This window comes from Giraffa tippelskirchi, chromosome 7 (assembly GCF_054371585.1).
Source record: "Giraffa tippelskirchi isolate mGirTip1 chromosome 7, T2T-mGirTip1v1.2.pri, whole genome shotgun sequence".
In the NCBI taxonomy this organism is placed as follows: Eukaryota; Metazoa; Chordata; class Mammalia; order Artiodactyla; family Giraffidae; genus Giraffa; species Giraffa tippelskirchi.
Genome location: NC_137281.1, coordinates 135650598 through 135671059, shown reverse-complemented (window position 1 = coordinate 135671059; position 20462 = coordinate 135650598). Strand labels below are relative to the sequence as shown.

Genomic DNA, 20462 nt, shown 5'->3' with positions numbered 1-20462 from the left:
TTGGCATATGGCGTTCTTCCATGCACTGATTCAGTGGCTTTGCCATCCTCAGGGGCCTTATTGTCATTTGCATACAGCTAGCAGAAGGAGAGAGAAAGTATGGAGAAGTTTCACTTGCCTCTTAAGTTGTTGCATGCATGGAGGTGATACACATCACTTCTGCTCTCGTTCCATTGGTGAGAACTAGAGACATGCCCATACCTAGATGCACAGAATGCTGGAAAATGGATTCCTGGCTGGGCAACTGTTTCCCAATAACAAACCTATACAATGCAAGGGGGAGGATAGAATTTTATGGACACCTAGCTGCTTGGACTATATGATATTAATAGATTTGCACAAAACACAAAGATCACACATAAAAGGTACTTATTATTTTATAACTTCACTTGAAGTATATGATGATGCCTGTGTAAATATAAAATGCTTTAGCTTGATACTTTTCATTAGTTCTGCATTTTCATTAGCATGAAGTGCTAACTTTTCATTACTTATGCTATTTCTGAGATCCCTTGAATATGAGCAGAATATTGACTTCTATATTCATCATGTGTGAAAAACTGAGACTTTCTTTCCTTATTTTTAAGGTTGGACAAAATTTGCCCGATTGACACGGGCTTTGACAAATAGCCGAAGTGTTTTGCAACAGCTCACGCCAATGAATAAAACAGAGGTGGTCCACAAACATTCAAGACTAGCTGAAGTAAGTGCAAGATTAGCTTTACTTCTCAACATGCTGGTGGTGGTACATTTCCCCCATCCAAATGTCTCAATATTGATATTTCTGGCTATTATTTTACAAATACTTATATGTTGATTGATTTGCCCTTGTAGAATTGTAGAAATTTCATGTATTTCTTTTTATGCTCTCCTACTTTGAAATTGGGAAGGTATTTTACAACATCCCAGGTGATGTCTGTAGAATATGAGGTTTTCTTTGGACAAATGAGAAAGTTCATTCATTCACTTGTGTGTGCAGCACAGACTTATTGAGGGTTTGCTCTATGCTTGATACTATGCAACGGATATAAAGATGAATAGGCTATGGACCCTATCAATCATCAAGGAGTTAAATATCCAGCAGAGAAGGGAGGTGGTACCTGAATGAGATGATACCTGGGCTAAGTGAATTTTTTTTTAAAAAAATATAGTTGATTTATAATGTTGTGTTACTGGTTTCTGGTATACAGCAAAGTGATTATATATATATATATATATGTTTATATAATATAGTATATATTTTTTCATATTCTTTGAATTATAGGTTATTATAAGACATTGAATATATAGTAGTTACAAGATTTTAAAAATATATTGTTTATCTATTTTATGCATAGTAGTTTGTATCTGCTAATTCTAAGCTTCTAATTTTTCACTCCCCCCTTCCCCTTTGATTACTTTAAGTTTGTTTCCAAAGTCTGTGAGTCTGTTTCTATTCTGTAAATAAGTTAATTTGTGTCATATTTTATATATAAGTGATATATGATATTTGTCTTTCTTCGTCTGACTTACTTCACTTAGTTTGATAATCTCCAGATCCATCCATGTTGCTGAAAATGGGATTATTTCATTCTTTGTAATGGATGAGTAATATGCCATTTTATATATATACCACATCTTCATCTATTCCTCTGTCCATGGAGATTTAGATTATTTCCATTCTTGGCTATTGTAATGGTTCTGTTATAAATATTGGGGTGCATGTACCTTTTCAAATTAGAGTTTTCTCCAGAATTATTGGGCTGAGTGAATCTTGAAGGAAAAATGTAGTGAAGAAGAGATGAAGGTCATTTATGCCAGAGAGGCCAGCATGTCCAAAGACTCAGTGATGAGATAGTGTGGTGCCTTTGACTGTGAATTCAATGTGGATGAAGTCAGATAGGAAAGCAAAGGTTAAGGTGGTATATAGTGAACAGTGGTGGTTGGTGTCCCATGTGCCAGGGAAATGACATGGTCATATTTGTGCTTCACAAACCTCTCAAAGGGAGATTGGTCTCAGTGGTATTTGTAATCCTGTTTGAACTATATTAATTTGAAAACATTATTCAAAGAAGTTGACATCTCTAGATGTCACCAGATTTCCAAGAGACCCATGGCACAAAAATGGTCAAGATCCCTTGTTTGACCTAGTGGCTCTATATTGAAATGGTGACTAAGAGAAACAAGTTAAGAGGTTCTAATAGTAATTCAGCTAGGACAACTATGACCTTAAGCAAGGGAGCCAGTAGCAGAAGTGGGCAGATTGCAGATGTACTAAGATTAGAGTCAACACATTTTGTTGATGGGTTAGAAATGAATGTGAGAAAGGGGATGAGTCAAGGTTAACTCTATGTTTTTGGCTTCAACAACTGGATGGACAGATAGTATTGTTGTTCAATTGTTAAGTTGTGTCCAACTCTGCGATTCCATGGACTGCAGCACGCCAAGTTTTCCTGTCCTTCATTATCTCCCAGAGTTTGCTCGTGTCTATTGAGTCGGTGATGGTATCTAACCATCTCATTCTCCGCCTCCCTCTTCTCCTTTTGCCTTCAATCTTTCCCAGTATCAGGGTCTTCTCCAGTGAGTTGTGCTTCGCATCAGTTGTACAAAGTATTGGAGCTTCATCTTCAGCATCAGTCCTTCCAATGAATACTCAGGGTTGATTTCCTTGAGGATTGACTGGTTTGATCTCCTTACAGTGCAAGCGACTCTCAAGTCTTTTCCAACACCACAGTTTGAAAGCATCAATTTTCCAGTGCTCAGTCTTCTTTATGGTCCAACTCTCACATCTGTATATGACTACTGGAAAAACCATAATTTGACTCTATGGACCTTTGTCAGAAAAGTGATGTCCTTGCATTTTAATATTCTGTCTTCCTTCCAAGGAGCAAGCATCTTTTAATTTCATGGCTACAGTCACCGTCTGCAGGGATTTTGAAAGTGAAAGTGAAAGTCGCTTAATCGTGACTGACTCTTTACGACCACATGGACTATACAGTCTATGGAATTCTCCAGACCAGAATACTGGAGTGGGTAGCCTTTCCCTTCTCCAGGGGATCTTCCCAACCCAGGAATCGAACTGGGGTCTCCTGCATTGCAGGTGGATTCTTGGAGACCCCCCAGATAAAATCTATCACTACTTTCATTTTTTCCCCTTGTATTTGCCGTGAAGTGATGAGATTGGATGCCAAGATCTTAGTTTTTTGAATGTTGAGTTTTAAGCCAGGTTTTTCACTCTCCTCTTTCACCCTCATCAAGATGCTCTTTAGTTCCTCTTTACTTTCTGCCATTAGGGTAATATCATCTGCATATCTGAAGCTGTTGATATTTCTCCTGGCAATCTTAATTCCAGCTTATGATTCATCTAGTCCAGCATTTCACTGATGCACTCTGAATATAAGTTAAATAAGCAGGGTGAAAACATACAGCCTTGTAGTACTCCTTTCCCAATTTTGAACTAGTCAGTTGTTTCATGTCTAGTTCTAACTGTTGCTTCTTGACTTGCATATAGGTTTAACAGGAGACAGGTAAGGTGGTCTGGTATTCCCATCTCTTTAAGAATTTCCCACATCTGGAAGTTCTCAGTTCATGTATTACTGAAGCCTAGCTTGAAGGATGTTGAGCATAATCTTAGCAGCATGTGAAATAAGCTCACTTGTACAGTAGTTTGAACATTCTTTGGCATTGCCCTTCTTTGGGATTGGAATGAAAACTGACCTTTCCCAGTCCTGTGGCCACTGCTACATTTTCCAAATTTGCTGGCATATTGAGTGCAGCATTGTAACAGATAGTGGCTACTGTTGGTTAATAAAATCTCAGATAGAAGAGGAAGAAAAGGAGGTTTGGGAGCAATGATAATATATTTACTCTTGGGCATACTAAGTTTGAATTTCCTGACAGGAAATTCAAGTGGACATCTTTAAAAGGAAGTGGGATTTATGGGTCCGCCTCTCAAGGGGTATCTGGGTTTGAGTTGCAGGCCTTAGTATCATACTCACAGATATGGCTGTTAAAGTCAGAGGACTGGGTGATGTTACCCATACAGAGTGTATTGAAACCAAAGAAAAAAGGAATGAGGACAGAACTCCAAAGCAGCTAGAAATTTTGCTGTTGACATGTTTTACATAATCATCTTGTGTCTTACTGGTACAAAAGACGACAAAATAGCTAATCAAGTTACCAAAACTGCTGAGCACTTACTGGGCACTCACAAAATATTCTGAGGTAACTAACCAAGGAAGAGAAAGATACAATTAAAAATGTAAGTTCATCAGTTTGTTTTGCTGGTGAAAAGTTAGCTGAATTTCTCCAGAGTAGCTTTCTTAACTTGTTGCAGATACTAAATTTCATTTGGAGAAAGTTAGGGAGCAAAGTGTATTCTTCAAATTGGAAGGGTTCTGGAGTTTTTCTTGGAGCATAACTAACAGGGAGATGTGTCTGATTTTCTGGTACCTTTGAGGGGAGAGTAATACTTTGATGTATAGAAATGTTTTTAAAAGACCAAGTAAGACATTAACATATCTAAATGTTAAATAATAATAGTAATCGTAATATTTTAAAAGATAATACGCAGTTGGCACAAGATTTAATGCACTCAATCAGATACAATTTCCTTTTTCATATAGTGTTTTTTATTAAGTACTACTTGATTTTGAAGCTACTTTCTTTTCGGCCTTTGATTGTTCATTTCTTTCTATAAATCAAGGTAAAGTGTAGGAGCTTGTTTCTGTGACTACTGATTTTTCTTGTCATGATTCTTTCTAGGTCTTAACTACATCCTATTCAGTTTTTCTTTCTTTGTTAATCCAACTAGGCAAGAACATGAGGAAAGAGACTATAGAGAGGAAAAATTTCTACCTTAGCACCCCAAATCACTGAAGATGGTTTTTTTCCTCTACCTCAAATGGAGAGTTCCTATCCCCTGGACAGCTCATCACTTTTCATTTTTACTCTTGATGAATCTTCATTCCTGTTTCTTCCCATCTGATTTTTTTCTTTCTTTGCTTTGCCTTTTGGTTATTGTTCATTTCTTTATCAGTCATCCCTAATTTATGAAGCTGATTCAGATACAAAACTGCTTTATGTCAGATCTTAGGCCTTGATTTCAGAGAACATGTGGAAATCACAAGATTTTCTACAGAGATTTAGTCTATATGTACTCTTAGGTTTTCAAAGACTGACCAAAAAGAGGCACCAAGTTAGCAGAAAGACAGTTTTTCCAGTTGTAGTCAGAATCATGTAATTTGCTCAGCTTGAGTATTTGGATTTGCTGTTAAATTTCAGGCCCTTTCACTTTTTCCAACACACATACATTTTATCTTATTTCCACTAGGCCTCCTAAATTTAGAACTGATCCCCAGTTTCAGGGATTCTGGTCTCTGTGTAGGCAATTCATCAGTTTTCAACATGCTCTGACATTCTACTGATTGAATTCAGCTTCCATTTGCATCTGTGGTTCTGACTCCTTTGGAGTCAGTGTGCTCCTGATATTTAGAGAGAAAGAATGTGTCTGTATCAGTACAAAAATACATCAGGACATGTGATTTCATCCCCATCTATCCAAGGCTTACTGCTCCTGAAAGTACAAATGAAATAAAGCGAACAGTTGTTACTCACTGCTTTATAGAAAAGCCCCAGTGATGGGGCTGAGATTAAAGCAGTGCCTACACAGGAGAAACATCAAAACTGAAGCACATGGTGCGTCTCATCCCTTTCTTTGTTGGTGTTGCCTTTCTTCTCCTACTCTTCCTGCTCCTCCTTTTTCTCTTGGAGCAGTTTTGGATTGCTTTAAAAATTCATGTCACCGTCTGAAGAACTGGGTTATGAATGTTTAAAGAAATAGAAGACAAGGGTTTTTATTTTGAACTATACACTATCATCACCTGGAAAGATTTTGAAAGTACAGATTCTCTGAATTTAATTTAATACACAAAATGAATTTAATTATTTTCTGGCATAGGGGTCTAGGCATGAGTATACTGTATTTTTAACAACTTCTTTAGATGATTCTAGTTTGTAGCCAGATGTAAGAAATACTGAACTCAAGAGTGAGTTCATCTCTAGAGGAGACACCTTATGTTATTCCAGGGTGCTAAGTGGGACCAATTTGTCTATTAGCACAGAGTGTAGCACCAATAACATTTTCAGGGGTCCACCAGGATGCCTGAATTTCTACTAGCAGTTGAAGGAAAAAAAGGAACTTTTATGTAAAAAAATATATAATTAAATATTCATCTTTGTAATAACGCTGTTAAAATAAAAATGTAATTTCAAATAAAAATATAAATATTAAACTACATTTTTATTTAAAATGTAATTTTAAATAAAATTTATGCATTTATGTTGCATTTATATTTAAATAAGGATAAAAATATTACATAAAGTATAATTTTTATTTTTTTATTTTTAAGGAGGAAGGGGTTGAGGAAGCCAAAAGTACTGAGTGCCCATAAAGGTCCTAAAGCAAATTGGCACTGAGTTTATTTTCTATGTGTGTTTCTTTGTGCTCAAACTACAGAGTGTGTAAATACAGATGGTATAATACTAACATTGAGTATGAAGGAAATTTTCATGTTTAACACAGTGATGTTGGGATGAATAGATCTGTGGTTGAAAGGTGAAAGAGAAGCCATGATTCTGTAGGAGTCTGTATATGTAATTCTGTGTCTCAACGTGAAACTTAACCTACCTGTAGGATAATTTGTTGCTAAGTAATTTAAGATCTCATGGAAAAAGTATTACTGGGGTACTGATAATGAACATAAATATGTAAAAATATTTATAAATAATTCATATAACTCCCAAACTTAAAACAATAATTATAATATACATCTAAAGTGAATATCAGTGATTTCTTCACATTTCAAAATAGCAGTCATTATATTATATGCTTAGTTTTCAGTTGTATAAGTTCTATTTATGAGAGACTTCAGGATAAGTCTCAAATTTCAAAAAATGCTAGTATACTTATTCTGCTTTGTGGCATATAAATTACAGGCTAACAGGTATTTTTTGTTTACATCTATTTGTGCATTTATATACATTTAGTGCATTTATGATTTTATAATTTGATCTTGTTGACTCCTACTTTCTGGGTCCCATTAGTCTTAGGGACACTGAATAATTGAATGTATAAGATAGTAAAGCTGCTGAAAATATTGTTCACTAAAGTCCCACTTACAAACTCCTTAATACACAGGTTTACTCAGCTATAGCTTCATTGGTGGCATGAAGCAGAGGTCTTCTACCTGCTTCTTCAACTCCTTTTCACAATTTCCATGTTCCAGATTCTAGAAGGAAGTGCTAAGTCCTGTGTTTGTTACCTTTTCCCAGGGTTGCCCAGACCTCTGCTTTTGCACTGTCATCTGCTTTTTCTCATTGTCTCTTTAATGAGACCTAATCAGTATAAGTCAGAGTTCATATAACTTTGTACGGAAAATTGTCAAATTGTCAAAAAGGTATGGAGAAACAAACCTGAGTATTTAGAATTTTTTTCTAAAGGAAATTTGCATCTGGGCAGGAAACCCAGTATTCTTTAAATCTGATTGAAAGAGAAACAGGAGAAAGCAGGCTATAACATTTATAACTCGGATACCGCTGTGCCCGTCATTAGGGCCCTGGTGGAGTCCCATGCAACAGCAAGATCACGAACAGTGCGGCCCTGGGGTTCAGCAAAGCCTTTAGAATAAAAGTTATGCTCCTTCAAATCCCAGATATATAAAAAATGGATAATGGTGAGCCATGCAAATAACAGCTGGACAGTCTGTGAGATGTGTGATTCTAGGCACCTTTGCCCAGTGAATGTGCAGAAGGCACTTCCAGTAGTGGATGTCCAGCAATGCTGTGGATCAATGTACGTTTTGGAGGAGGTCATCAAGAGGATGGGACTGCTAGGTGATCCTTGAGCTAGACCCAAGCAATCGGAAGCTCCTCACCCCCTCCCTTGTCCTTGAAATGTACTTTCTGCCCACCATTCCCATCGTGGGAGCCATTTTCAAGGATACAACCTTGAGAGAGTTATCTGTGGTTGAGACCATCTGAACTGTATATGTGACTGAAGCCAGTTAAACCTCTGTATAAACTTTTAAGATTTGGTGGGTGGGTTCTGAGACCTCTGGTTTTGTGGCTACCCAATAAAACGTTGTAAGTTCCCTTGCCTATGAAAACTGCCACCTACCAATCTGGAGTGGTCTGCCGTTATTTGGTCTCTTTCTGCCCTCCGTGTGTGGGGACCAGTTTCTGAACCAGTTGGCCACGGGAGAGGAAGTCAGGGGGAAGGGCAGACAGATCAACTTCGAGAGAGTGATTGGACTTGTAGTGACTTTGGATGAACCTTGATACCACTCAGGAGAAGAGATATAATTACAGAGAATAGCTGGCTTTGAAATCAGTGGTTTGGCTGCCAGAAAATTTGAATTCGTTACTAACTTTGCAGAGATGTCCGGGTTACTTATAAATACATTTTGTCTCTTTTAGGTTCTTCAGCTGGGATCAGATATCCTTCCTCAGTATAAGCAAGAAGCGCCAAAGACGCCACCACACATTATTTTACACTATTGTGCTTTTAAAACAACTTGGGATTGGGTGATTTTAATTCTTACCTTCTACACCGCCATTATGGTTCCTTACAACGTCTCCTTCAAAACAAAGCAGAACAACATAGCCTGGCTGGTGCTGGACAGTGTGGTGGACGTTATTTTTCTGGTTGACATTGTTTTAAATTTTCACACAACCTTTGTGGGACCTGGTGGAGAGGTCATTTCTGACCCCAAGTTGATAAGGATGAATTATCTGAAAACTTGGTTTGTGATCGATCTGTTGTCTTGTTTACCTTATGACATCATCAATGCCTTTGAAAATGTGGATGAGGTAAGTTTCCTTTCTTTTTTCTTTTTAGTACTTTAATCACATTTTGAGAAAATTAGGATAAAAGGAATTTATAAATAACCTAAACTTCTTTATAGCCACCACTTTCAACCTTCATCCTACTAAATACCTGCCATAAATGATTACATTTTATTACTTTATAATTTTATCCACTTTAAAAAATTTCTGGTTGAAAGTACTAGGAAATGGCTGTGGTTGGAGGTTGTGTTTGAAAGAGGAGAAGAAAAGCTACAACATTTGAAGTCAAATATGGTTTATGAACTGGACAGTTGATTGAAAGATAATGAAATAGATGTATTTTTTTTTGGAAAATTGTAGCATTTGAAAACTCTGTGTACCCATAGATGTTTTGACTCCTCCCCTCCAGATACATATGGTAGCAGTGCTTGTGTTAACAAAAAGATCCAGGAAACTTTTATGGTAGAGAAATTCTTGAATTTTTGCCTTTTTGGTTCTTTTTTTCTTAAGTTTTTGCTTTAAGTTTTGTCTAATCATTTGTGGTTAGAAACTGTATTAGATGACTTCCGATGTCTGGTTTAATTCAAGATTTTGCTTATTCAGTGTTATCTCCACAACTAGAAATATTAAAACATATGTAATGTCTTAATGACCATTTCATCCAGAGCTTCTTAGTTTCTAACTTAGTTGTGGATGATTTTCAACTTGCTATACTAAGGATGTATATAAATAAATCAACATAGAATGTATCTGTTTTTAAATTGTGTCCATAAAAATAATAATAGTTACAAACCTAATCTCCCTGAAGATTCTACTCTGTCCTCATAGACTGTTCAGATAGAAAAGTCTCCACTACATTGTTGTCATTCTGTGTGTATTGGGAGGTAGATTGCAACTTTTCTTCAGGATATTTTTCCATAAAAATTTCTGCGTTGAATCAACTTTAATGATACTAAAAAATATTTCCTAAAAGTTTAGTATAGGCGTTGTATTTTGATGCTATACCCATAATTATTACTTTAAAAATTCGAGGAAAAAAAGAGTCATAATAATTTGTTTCTAATTTTAAATTCCACCCACATCAAACTTTTAAGGTATATTTCTTTCCTCTTTCCCTGCTGGAAAGACTGATAGGGGTTAACTTTAAAAATGCTAATATTATGATAAGAAGATAATAAGTAGTATTTATATGTTCACTTACTAAATAGATTAATATATTAAGATCAATGCACTAAGATTTCCATTGTTTAGAGCATAAGCATAACGATTTTAATAAAAATAATCAAAAGATTGGTTTAGTTCACAGAAAAGAAAATAAATTAGATTACATAATAATAAATGCATCTAATATACTATACAAATATATGACAATATCCTCAGACTTACTAAGGAAAATGCAGAGTACACTTACAGACTAAGCCGACATGACACTGGCTTGGTGAGTGTGGTGTCTGAGAATGTGTACTGCTCAGATCTCTCTGCATGGAAACCTGCTGCATGGAGCACAGTTAGGGGCTTCCTGGAAGTGGCTCCTGGTTTGGAAGACACTCTTTAGCATCCCTGTCAAACTCAGCATTCACTGATATCACACTGTCACCCTGGTAGCTTGAAACTGGCCACAGTGGGAGTATTTACACCCAGAAAGTGGCAAATGCTATGAATAAAGGCTTTTTTTTTTTTTTAAACTTTCTATGGCATTAGTTGTTAATCATTTACCAATATACCACTGAATACAGTTGACTGACACTTGCTATGGCTTTCTGATCTGCTGTGGGTCACAGTTAGAAGCTGTTTCCCCAAGGCTGCACTCAGCCTATGACTAAGAATAGTGGTAATATTATGATTGGGCTTATCAGGTGGCTCAGTGGTAAAGAATCCACCTGCCAAGGAGGAGACGTGAGTTTGATCCCTGGGGTCAGGAAGATTCCCTGGAGAAGGAAGTGGCAATCCACTCCAGTATTCTTGTCTGGAAAATCCCATGAACAGAGGAGCCTGGCTACAGTCCATGGGGTCACAAAGAGTCAGGCACGACTTAGTGACTAAAGCACCACCACCAGTATTATAATTAGTCTATTCCTGCTCAGTGAACCCCTCTGCTGAGCAACTTTTGCCCTGGAACTCCCCATTTACCTGTGCTGTAGTTGAGGCTCTTTCTACACAATTCTTCCTTCCATCCTCATAGGTTTCAGACATGTGTTGTGGTCTGAAGACTCCTCCCTCCTCTCTTTTTCCTTCATAGGCCTTTTTCTCAGTGAAAGTCTTGCATATCTAACCCTGACTTGGCATGACTCAGTAAGGGATCTGAATTGATACAGTGACGGTGTATCAATGTATCCCTTATACATTGCTCAAGGGAATACTGATAAAACTTACATGAAGAATAATTGGCAATATCTCATTTTTTAAAAGAGAAGACCCTAGAGACAACCACTTTCAGACTTTTTAGAGGATTATTTTAATATTTGCTTCCATCACCAAACAGCAAGACTGTGTACTTACCCCTTTTGGTTTTCCAGTTTGGGGGCTTGTCTTTGACTTCTCACTATGAAATTGGAGATTTCAGCCTCTTTCTCCCTGCCTTCACTGTATCCATGCACTTATTTCCATCACCTCATTCTCACAATATAGATATATCATCCTTTTGGTTCTGTAAATAGTGTTTACATCATTATGTCTACAAATATGCTATTTATAACTGAAAGTGAAAATTGCTCAGTTGTGTCTGATTCTTTGTGACTCCATGGACTATACTGTCCATGGAATTCTCCAGGCCAGAATACTGGAGTGGGTAGCCTTTCCCTTCTCCAGGGGATCTTCCCAACCCAGGGATTGAACCCACATCTCCCTCATTGCAGGCAGATTCTTTACCAGCTGAGCCATGAGGCAAGCCCATTTATAACTGAACCTTCAACATATTGTGATTACTTTTCCTCTTCTGCACTTTCCATTTTCCTGAGAGTTGATAATTGTCTGGTTTTATCATTTGCTTTCTTTTATGTACTCATCACTCACTCAACCACTAAACTCTATGCCAATTGTCTAAAGCTCCCTTCCTTACATTGATGCAGGCAATATCCTATCAACATCATTTTCTTAAACAGATCTCTCTTCATCCTACCCTCCCACCTCATGGGCAGTTTGACTATCTTTAATATTCTAGGCCATTCATAGTTTCTCCTCAGATTTTGAAGGACAAGATGCCATTACAGTCTACCTTCTAATAATTCTCGTAAGAAACTTTGAGGCATTGTGATCTATTTTCTTTTCTGGAAATTTGATATATCTTCTCTGTCTAGGGTTCTTTCCAGTACTATGCTTTATTGTGAGTCCATTTTCATCTGTTTTGCTGGGCACTGTCTCAGTAGTCTTTTTCAATGTGGAAAAGCATGTCTTCTGTTTCAGTTTTTTTTTTCTTATGATTTTTCTCCATCTCCTTTCCTGCTTTTCTCTGTTCTCTCTCTTGTTGAAACTCCTTTTATTCTAATACCTACTCAGTTCAGTTCAGTTCAGTTCAGTTGCTCAGTCGTGTCGGACTCTTTGCAACCCCATGAATTGCAGCACACCAGGCCTCCCTGTCCATCACCAACTCTCTGAGTTTACCCAAACCCATGTCCATCGAGTCAGTGATGCCATCCAACCATCTCATCCTCTGTCGTCCCCTTCTCTTCCTGCCCCCAATCCTTCCCAGCATTAGGGTCTTTTCCAATGAGTCAACTCTTCGCATGAGGTGGCCAAAGTATTGGAGTTTCAGCTTCAACATCAGTCCTTCCAATGAACACCCAGGACTGATCTCCTTTAGGATGGACTGGTTGGATCTCCTTGCAGTCCAAGGGACTCTCAAGAGTCTTCTCCAACACCATAGTTCAAAAGCATCAATTCTTCGGCGCTCAGCTTTCTTCACCATCCAACTCTCACATCCACACATGACCACTGGAAAAACCATAGACAGACCTTTGTTGGCAAAGTAATGTCTCTGCTTTTAAATATGCTATCTAGGTTGGTCATAACCTTCCTTCCAAGGAGTAAGTGTCTTTTAATTTCATGGCTGCAATCACCATAAACAGTGATTTTGGAGCCCCCAAAAATAAAGTCTGGCACTGTTTCCACTGTTTCCCCATCTATTTCCCATGAAGTGATGGGACCAGATGCCATGATCTTAGCCTTCTGAATGTTGAGCCTTAAGCCAACTTTTTCACTCTCCTTTTTCACTTGCATCAAGAGGCTCTTTAGTTCTTCTTCACTTTCTGCCATAAGGGTGGTGTCATCCGCATATCTGAGGTTATTGATATTTCTCCCAGCAATCTTGATTCCAGCTTGTGTTTCTTCCAGCCCAGCATTTCTCATGATGTACTCTGCATATAAGTTAAATAAGCATGGTGACAATATACAGCCTTGACGTACTCCTTTTCCTATTTGGAACCAGTCTGTTGTTCCATGTCCAGTTCTAACTGTTGCTTCCTGACCTGCATACAGGTTTCTCAAGAGGCAGGTCAGATGGTCTGGTATTCCCATCTCTTTCAGAATTTTCCACAGTTTATTGTGATCCACATAGTCAAAGGCTTTGGCATAGTCAATGAAGCAGGAATAGATGTTTTTCTCTAATTCCTTTTCCCCTCTTTCCTTATTTTCCAGTCCTTTATCTTTTTGCTATACTTTCTGAAAATTTTTCTCAACATTATTTTCCAACTTTTCTTGTAACTAATAATGCCTTTATTTTCCCCTTAAAGTTTGTTTGGCTTGATACTAAGAGCTAAGCTAGCATTTGTATATTACTTGATATATGTATTTCTATCATTTAAATTTTCATCATTCTAAACTATTATACTCTAGTTGTACCTTTGGTAAATAGTCTATACATTCTGAGAGTTTCTCTAACTCAGAAGCTTCGTCTGTTTACATTTATTGTAATTAATTACTTTTTGATTTAGGTAGAACATCTTATTTTCCACTCTAAAATGTGTTTTATTCACTTTTCTCTTTTTTTACTTTATTCTTCTTCTTTTCTGCCATTTTTTGGATTGACTGAATTTTTAAAATCTTCTGGATTCCCTCTAATGGATTGGAAGCTTTTGTATTAATTGATTGCTCTTAATATTTTTATCTTCAGTATTTGACTTATAAGTACCTTTGCCCTTCTAAATATATCAAGGGCCTCTGTTTGCCTTCTCATTTTTCAAACTAGTATTGTTTTATATTTTGGTTCCACATTTTTTTTTAAGTTTCTCTTTCAATTATTGGGTGACTTCTTTAGGACTTTGTTTACTGTGAGCCTTTGGGATGGTAACTATAGATTTCAGTTTCCATATCTGTAAAAAAAAGGGAAGGGATGCTTGACTTTTTTATTTCACAAGATGTCTTTAAAGAGTCAATGGAAAAAATAGATATGAATAATTTTTGTTTGTAGAATTGTGCATGTCTGAGGGGATATTATTGTTTCGCTTGTGTGTGTCTATTTCCTCAACTGGTGACAAGCCCTGTGATGGTTAGGAATGCATTCCATCTCCTTGGCAGTTCTTCACTGCTTACTGCATATTGGTGACTCATCGACCTGAAGCAATAAAGTGTTAGTAAGGTTTTAGTAGATTGTACAAGGACGTAAAACAAAACAGAACTTAAAAATGAGGAATTGAGCTACTGGTAGCTTCGGAATAGGAGAATATGAGCCTGAAGATCACAGCTTACGCCTTTAACATGATACGGTGCAAAATAATTTAGGATGTAATGACATTTTCATATTCAAGAGTGTCTTAGATGACATGATTTCTGAAGACAACTTGATTTACTATGAATTCACGAACTGGATATGTCATTCTTTAAGAGAACTGTGAGGCTGGGAAGATAGAGTCCATTGAAGGAAAGAATTCTGTTTGAAAAGAAATAATGTCAATTTCCTAGACAATATAATGGGCGTAAAAGACATTATCACAAGGAATCTAAGGAATAAAAACAAACTCCTTTGTAGTAAGTATTTGAATACAGCTCTGGGAGGTCCAGGGAGCTTGATTTCTGGGAGGTTAGGGGGAACTGAATTATAAGACATCATAGAAATATGGGGCAGCTGCAGGTAACAAACAGTTTGGTAGACTAAATGGAATTAGGAAACATGATACTTGGGGAATTCAGGGGACAATGAGTGGTATTAGTAAGTGGTAAACACAATAAACCAGGTAGAACAAACTGAAATTGGAAAAGTGATCACTAATGCACTGTTTCAGGAGACAAAATGATTGAGCCAGAAACTGCTAGGTGGAAGTATTACAAATACTTTTAATTTCCAGAAAAGTTTAGGAAAATCATTTTCTAAATTATAATTTTTCTTGATTTATGCTTGTCAAATGGGCACATATATCATTTCATTTTAGCATAACTGTTTATACATCAAATTTTTATCTCTCATCTAGACATCAAAGCAAAAAATTGGAAATCAAAGCTAATTGTATTCATATATTTATTTTGTCACTTTTGAGAAATTTCAGACCCTCCATTAAGGACACATTGGCAATTGCTATTTAATATAATTTGATCATGATTCCTTTTTCATTAAAACCTTTAGATAATTGAAAATAATGTTTGAGTGGTATAGGAGAGGATTTCATAGTATTTGTTTTTAGTTTTACTAGCTTTAACCTTATTAAACCCGTAGAAACATTGCCAAGTCATCTTATAATTATTGATTTTTCTTATTTGTGTGATAACAAGACTTTTTTAAAGAGCCGTTTTAGGTTCACGGCAAAATTGAGAAGAAGCTACAGAGACTTCCCATAACAGAGGTTGCCCACACATGCATAACCACCCCCGTTATCAACACCCCCCACCAGAATGAAACTACAATGACACATCATGTTTTTCAAAGTCCATAGTTTACAGTAGGGCTCGCTCATGGTGTTGTGCATTTTATGGATTTTGACAAATGCCTAAGGGCATATCACAGTATCATACAGAGTAGTGTCACTGTCCTAAAACTCTGTGCTCTGCCTCTTCATCCCTTCTTCCTTCCTACTCTCTAGCAACCACTGATCCTTTTACTATCTCTATAGTTTTGCATTTTCCAGAATGTCATATAGTTGGAATCCTACCTTAGAGAGCCTTCTCAGATTGACTTCTCTCACTTAATAATATGCATGCATTTAAGGTTCTTCCATGTTTTCTCATGGCTGATAGCTAATTTGAGTGCTGAATAATATTCCATTATCTGGACACATCGAGTTTATTTTTCCATTCACCTACTACTGAAGGATATTTTGATTGCTCCCAAATTTGGGTAATTATGAATAAAGCTGCTATAAACTTTTGAGTGTAGGTTTTTGTGTAGGCAAAACCTTTTGGGTAAGTTATCAACTCGTTTAGGTGAATATCAAACAGCATGGTTGCTGGATCATGTGGTAAAAATATGTTCAGTTTTGTTATAAACTGCCAAACTATCTTTCAAAGTGGTTTTCACCACTTTGCATTTCCACCAACAATGAATGATAGTTCCTATTGGCTCACATTCTCACCAGTCTTTGGCATTATTAATGTTTTTGATTTTAGCCATTCTAGGACTTGTGATATCTTGTTTTAATTTGCAATTTTCTAATGATATATGAGGGGACTTCCCAGTTGGTGCTAGTGGTAAAGAACCTGTTTGCCAGAGCAGGAGATGTAAGAGACGTGGATTTAATCCCTGAGTCAGGAAGATCCCCTGGAGGAGGGCATGGCAACCCATTCCAGTGTGCTTGCCTGGAGAATCCCATGGACAGAGGAGTCTGCTTGGGCTATGGTCCATGAGGTCACAAAGAGTCAGACATGACTGAAGTGACTTAGCATGCACACACAGTGGTATATGAACCTATTTTCATATGCTTATTTGCCATCTGAGTATCTCCTTTTGTCAGGTGTCTGTTGAGATCTTTTGCTCAATTTTAATGGGGTTGTTAATTTTATTATTGTTGAGTTTTAAGAGTTCTTTGCATATTTTGAGTAGTACTCCTTTATTGTTTGCACATGTCTTTTGCAAATATTTTCCTCTAGTCTGTAGCTTGTCTTCTCATTCTTTTGACAGTATCTTTCACAGAGCAACATTTTTAATTTTAGTGAATTCAGTTTATTATTTTTTTCATGGATTGTACCTTTGGTGGTATATCTGAAAAATGATTACTCAGGGTCACCTAGATTTTCTCCCATGTTATCTTCTTAGAGCTTTACAGTTTATGTTTTATGTTTATGTCTATGATCTGTTTTATTTTATTTTTTGAAGGGTATAAGGTCTGTGACTAGGTTCATTTTTTTTTTTCCATTGGATGCCTATGTGTTCTATCAAGATTTGTTGAAAAATTATCTTTTCTTTATTGTATTTCCTTTGCTCCTTTGTCAAAGGTAAGTTGACTGTATTTATGGGGTTCTGTTTCTAGGCTCTCTATTCTGTACCATTGATCCATTTGTTTATTTTTTTCCACCAGTACCACACTGTCTTGGTTACTACAGCTTTATAGCAAGTATTGAAGTTGAGTGTCTGTGCTGTGACTTTGTTCTCCTTCAATATTGTGTTGGCTATTTTGCACAATTTTTATCCCTCCATATAATCTTTACAATCAGTTTATTGATATATGCAAAACAACTTGATGGAATTCTAATTAAGATTACATTGTAGCTTTAGATCAAGTCTAGAATAACTGACATCTTCACAATGTTGAATGTTTCTGTCCATAAACAAGGCCTATTGCTCCATTTATTTAGTTCTTTGATTTCTTTCATCAGTTTCATAGGTTTCCTAGTATACAGCCTGTACATATTTTGTTAGATTTATATCTACGTTTTTTATGCTAATATAAATGGTATCATGTTTTCAATTTTAATTTTAAATTCCACTTGTTCATTGTCGGTATATAGAAAAGTGATTGGCTTTTTATATTGATCATATATCCTGCAAACTTCCTTTAATTGCTAATTAGTTCCAGACTCCTTCTCCCTCTCACCACCCCCAGCTCAGTTTGTTTGGATTTTCTGTGTCCGACTATTATGTCATCTCTAAAGAAAGATATTTTTTTCCCTTCCTAATCTGTATACCTGTTATTTCCTTTTTTTTTACGATATGATATAATATGTAGGGTTTTCTAGATGTTCTTTGTCAAGTTGAGAAATGTCTTCTCTGTAGCTAGCTTTTTGAGACTTTTTTATCATGAATAAGTGCTGTATTTTGTCAGATGCATTTTCTGCATCTATTGATATAAACATATGACTTTTTCTTCTTTAGTCTGTGATGTTATGGATTATATTAATTGATTTTTGAGTGTTGAACCAGCCATGCATAACTAGGATAAATCTTACTTGGCCATACTGTATGATTATTTCTATATATTGTTGGATTTGATTTGCTAATGTTTTGTTGAGATTTCTGCATCTATGTATTAGAGATAATCATTTGTAGTATTCTTTTCTCGTACAGTATTTGTGTATTTGAGTATTGGTGTTTGAGTAAAGCTGGCCTCTTAAAACTGGGTTAGAAAGTATTGTTTCCGCTTCTTTTCTGGAAGAGACTGTAGAGAATTGGTATAATTTTTTACTTAAATATTTGATAGAATTCACTTATGAGTTAATCTGGGTCTGGTGCTATGCGTTTTGGAAGATTATTAATTATTGACTCAATTTGTTTAATAGATATAGTTCTCTTCAAATAATTATTTTTGTGTGTATATTTGAGTTTTGGTAGATTGTGGAATTGGTCCACTTCATTTAGATTATCAAATTTATGGGCACAGAGTTGTTCGTATTGTTCTGTTATTGTTGTTATTATTATTGCTATTGTTATATTTTAATTGTCTAGCATCTGTAGTGATGTCCTCTCTTTCATTTCTCATGTTAGTAATTATGTCCTCTTTTTTTCTTGGTTAGTGTGTCTAGAGGTTTATCAATTTTGTTGATGCTTTCAAAGAAAAAGCTTTTAAAATTTTGTTGATCTTCTCTACTGATTTCCTGTTTTCAATTTCATGGATTTTTTGCTCTAATTTTAATATGTTTTTTTCTTCTTATTACTTTGGATTTAATTTGCTTTTCTTTTTCTAGTATGCTAAGCTGAGAAATTTAGGTTGTTGATTTTAGTTCTTTATTACTTTTTAATATATGCATTCTAAGCTGTAAATTTTCCTCTGAGTACTGTTTTGCTACATCCCACAAATTTTGGTAAGTTGTATTTTCATTTTCATTTAATTCAAAGAGCAATACATTTTTCCTGAGATTTCTTCTCTGATCCATATTTTATTTATAAATGTGTTGTTTAATTTCTACATGTTTTTGTATCTTCCAGTTATATTTGTTATTGATTTCTAGTTTAATTTCACTGTGATCCAAAAGCAGCTGTTGTATGATTTCTATTGTTTTAATTTGTTAAGGTGTGTTTTATAGCCCAGGATATGGTCCATATTGGTAAATGTTTCACATGAGCTTTTTCTTTTGCTGTTATTGTATAAAGTAGTGAAAGATGTCAATAATAGACTGTTGATTGATGGTGCCATTGCCTTCCACTATGTCCTTACTGGTTTCCTGCCTGTTAGATCTGACTATCTCTGACAGAGGGATGTTGATGTCAGTAAAGATAGTAGTGAATTAATCTCATTTGTACTTGAAGTTCTATTAGTTTTTGTTAGGTTCATGCATACAAGAATTGTTATACCTTCTTGGAGAATTTATACCTTTATCATTTGTATAGCATTCTTTTTCGGATAAGGCAATGGCACCCTACTCCAGTACTCTTGCCTGGAAAATCCCATGGGTGGAGGAGCCTGATAGGCTACAGTCCATGGGGTTGCGAAGAGTCGGACACGACTGAGCGACTTCACTTTCACTTTTCACTTTCATGCATTGGAGAAGGAAATGGCAACTCACTCCAGGGTTCTTGCCTGGAGAATCCCAGAGACGGAGGAGCCTGGTGGGCTGCCATCTATGGGGTTGCACAGAGTCGGACAAGACTGAAGCGATTTAGCAGCAGCAGCAGCATTCTTCTTTATCTCTGATAAATATACTTAACTCTGAAAAGTATAAGATGTTTCTGGATGTGCTATATTGTAGTACATGTATTGTCTGTGATGAAATATATTATCTCTGGGAGGATTTTACCTTCTCCATGGGACTTTCTCGTTTAAGTTTTTTGTTTTAGTTTCTAAGTAGCTTGCTTTAAAAACTTTAGCTGCAATTTTAAGTCCTAGTTACCTACCAGGTCTTTACTTAAGAAAGCCCACTAATAATCCTAGAGCTTCTAATAACAATAAAAACATTTATATTTTTATTGAGGATTGGATTAGTGGTTTACTAACACTCATCTTTCATCTGTATGCTCAGGGGAAGGTTTATGGGTGACCCTATTTTTTATGCTTCAATTTTACTTCAAGTTAAGAGGTCAAATACAACAAAGATCCTTAGAAAACCAAGGGTTAGGCCCTGGGCTCATTTCTGGTGGAATCAAAAATAGACCTTATGCTCCTTCAGTGCAAAGATTCTATCTTCTTAATATCTTGGCTTTGCAGTTCCTGGAACATAATTGTCACACTATATATATTTCTTTTGAAGTGAATAAGGCATAAACCATTTCTTATTAGTAATGAAAAAGACAGGGACAAGGGCAGTCTTTGTGACACAACCTTATCTGTGACCCCAAATCCTCCACT

General features: G+C 36.2%; 1 protein-coding gene across 1 annotated transcript in view; it reads left to right on the top strand.

Annotated features, from left to right (window-relative positions):
- Nucleotides 1-20462, top strand: part of KCNH5 (potassium voltage-gated channel subfamily H member 5) — a 331907-nt gene that overhangs the window by 56283 nt on the left and 255162 nt on the right. Inside the window, exons 5-6 of the mRNA XM_081509807.1 lie at nt 588-703; nt 8455-8847. Of these exons, the coding sequence (XP_081365933.1) occupies nt 588-703; nt 8455-8847 (509 nt within the window). The remainder of the gene's footprint in view (nt 1-587; nt 704-8454; nt 8848-20462) is intronic.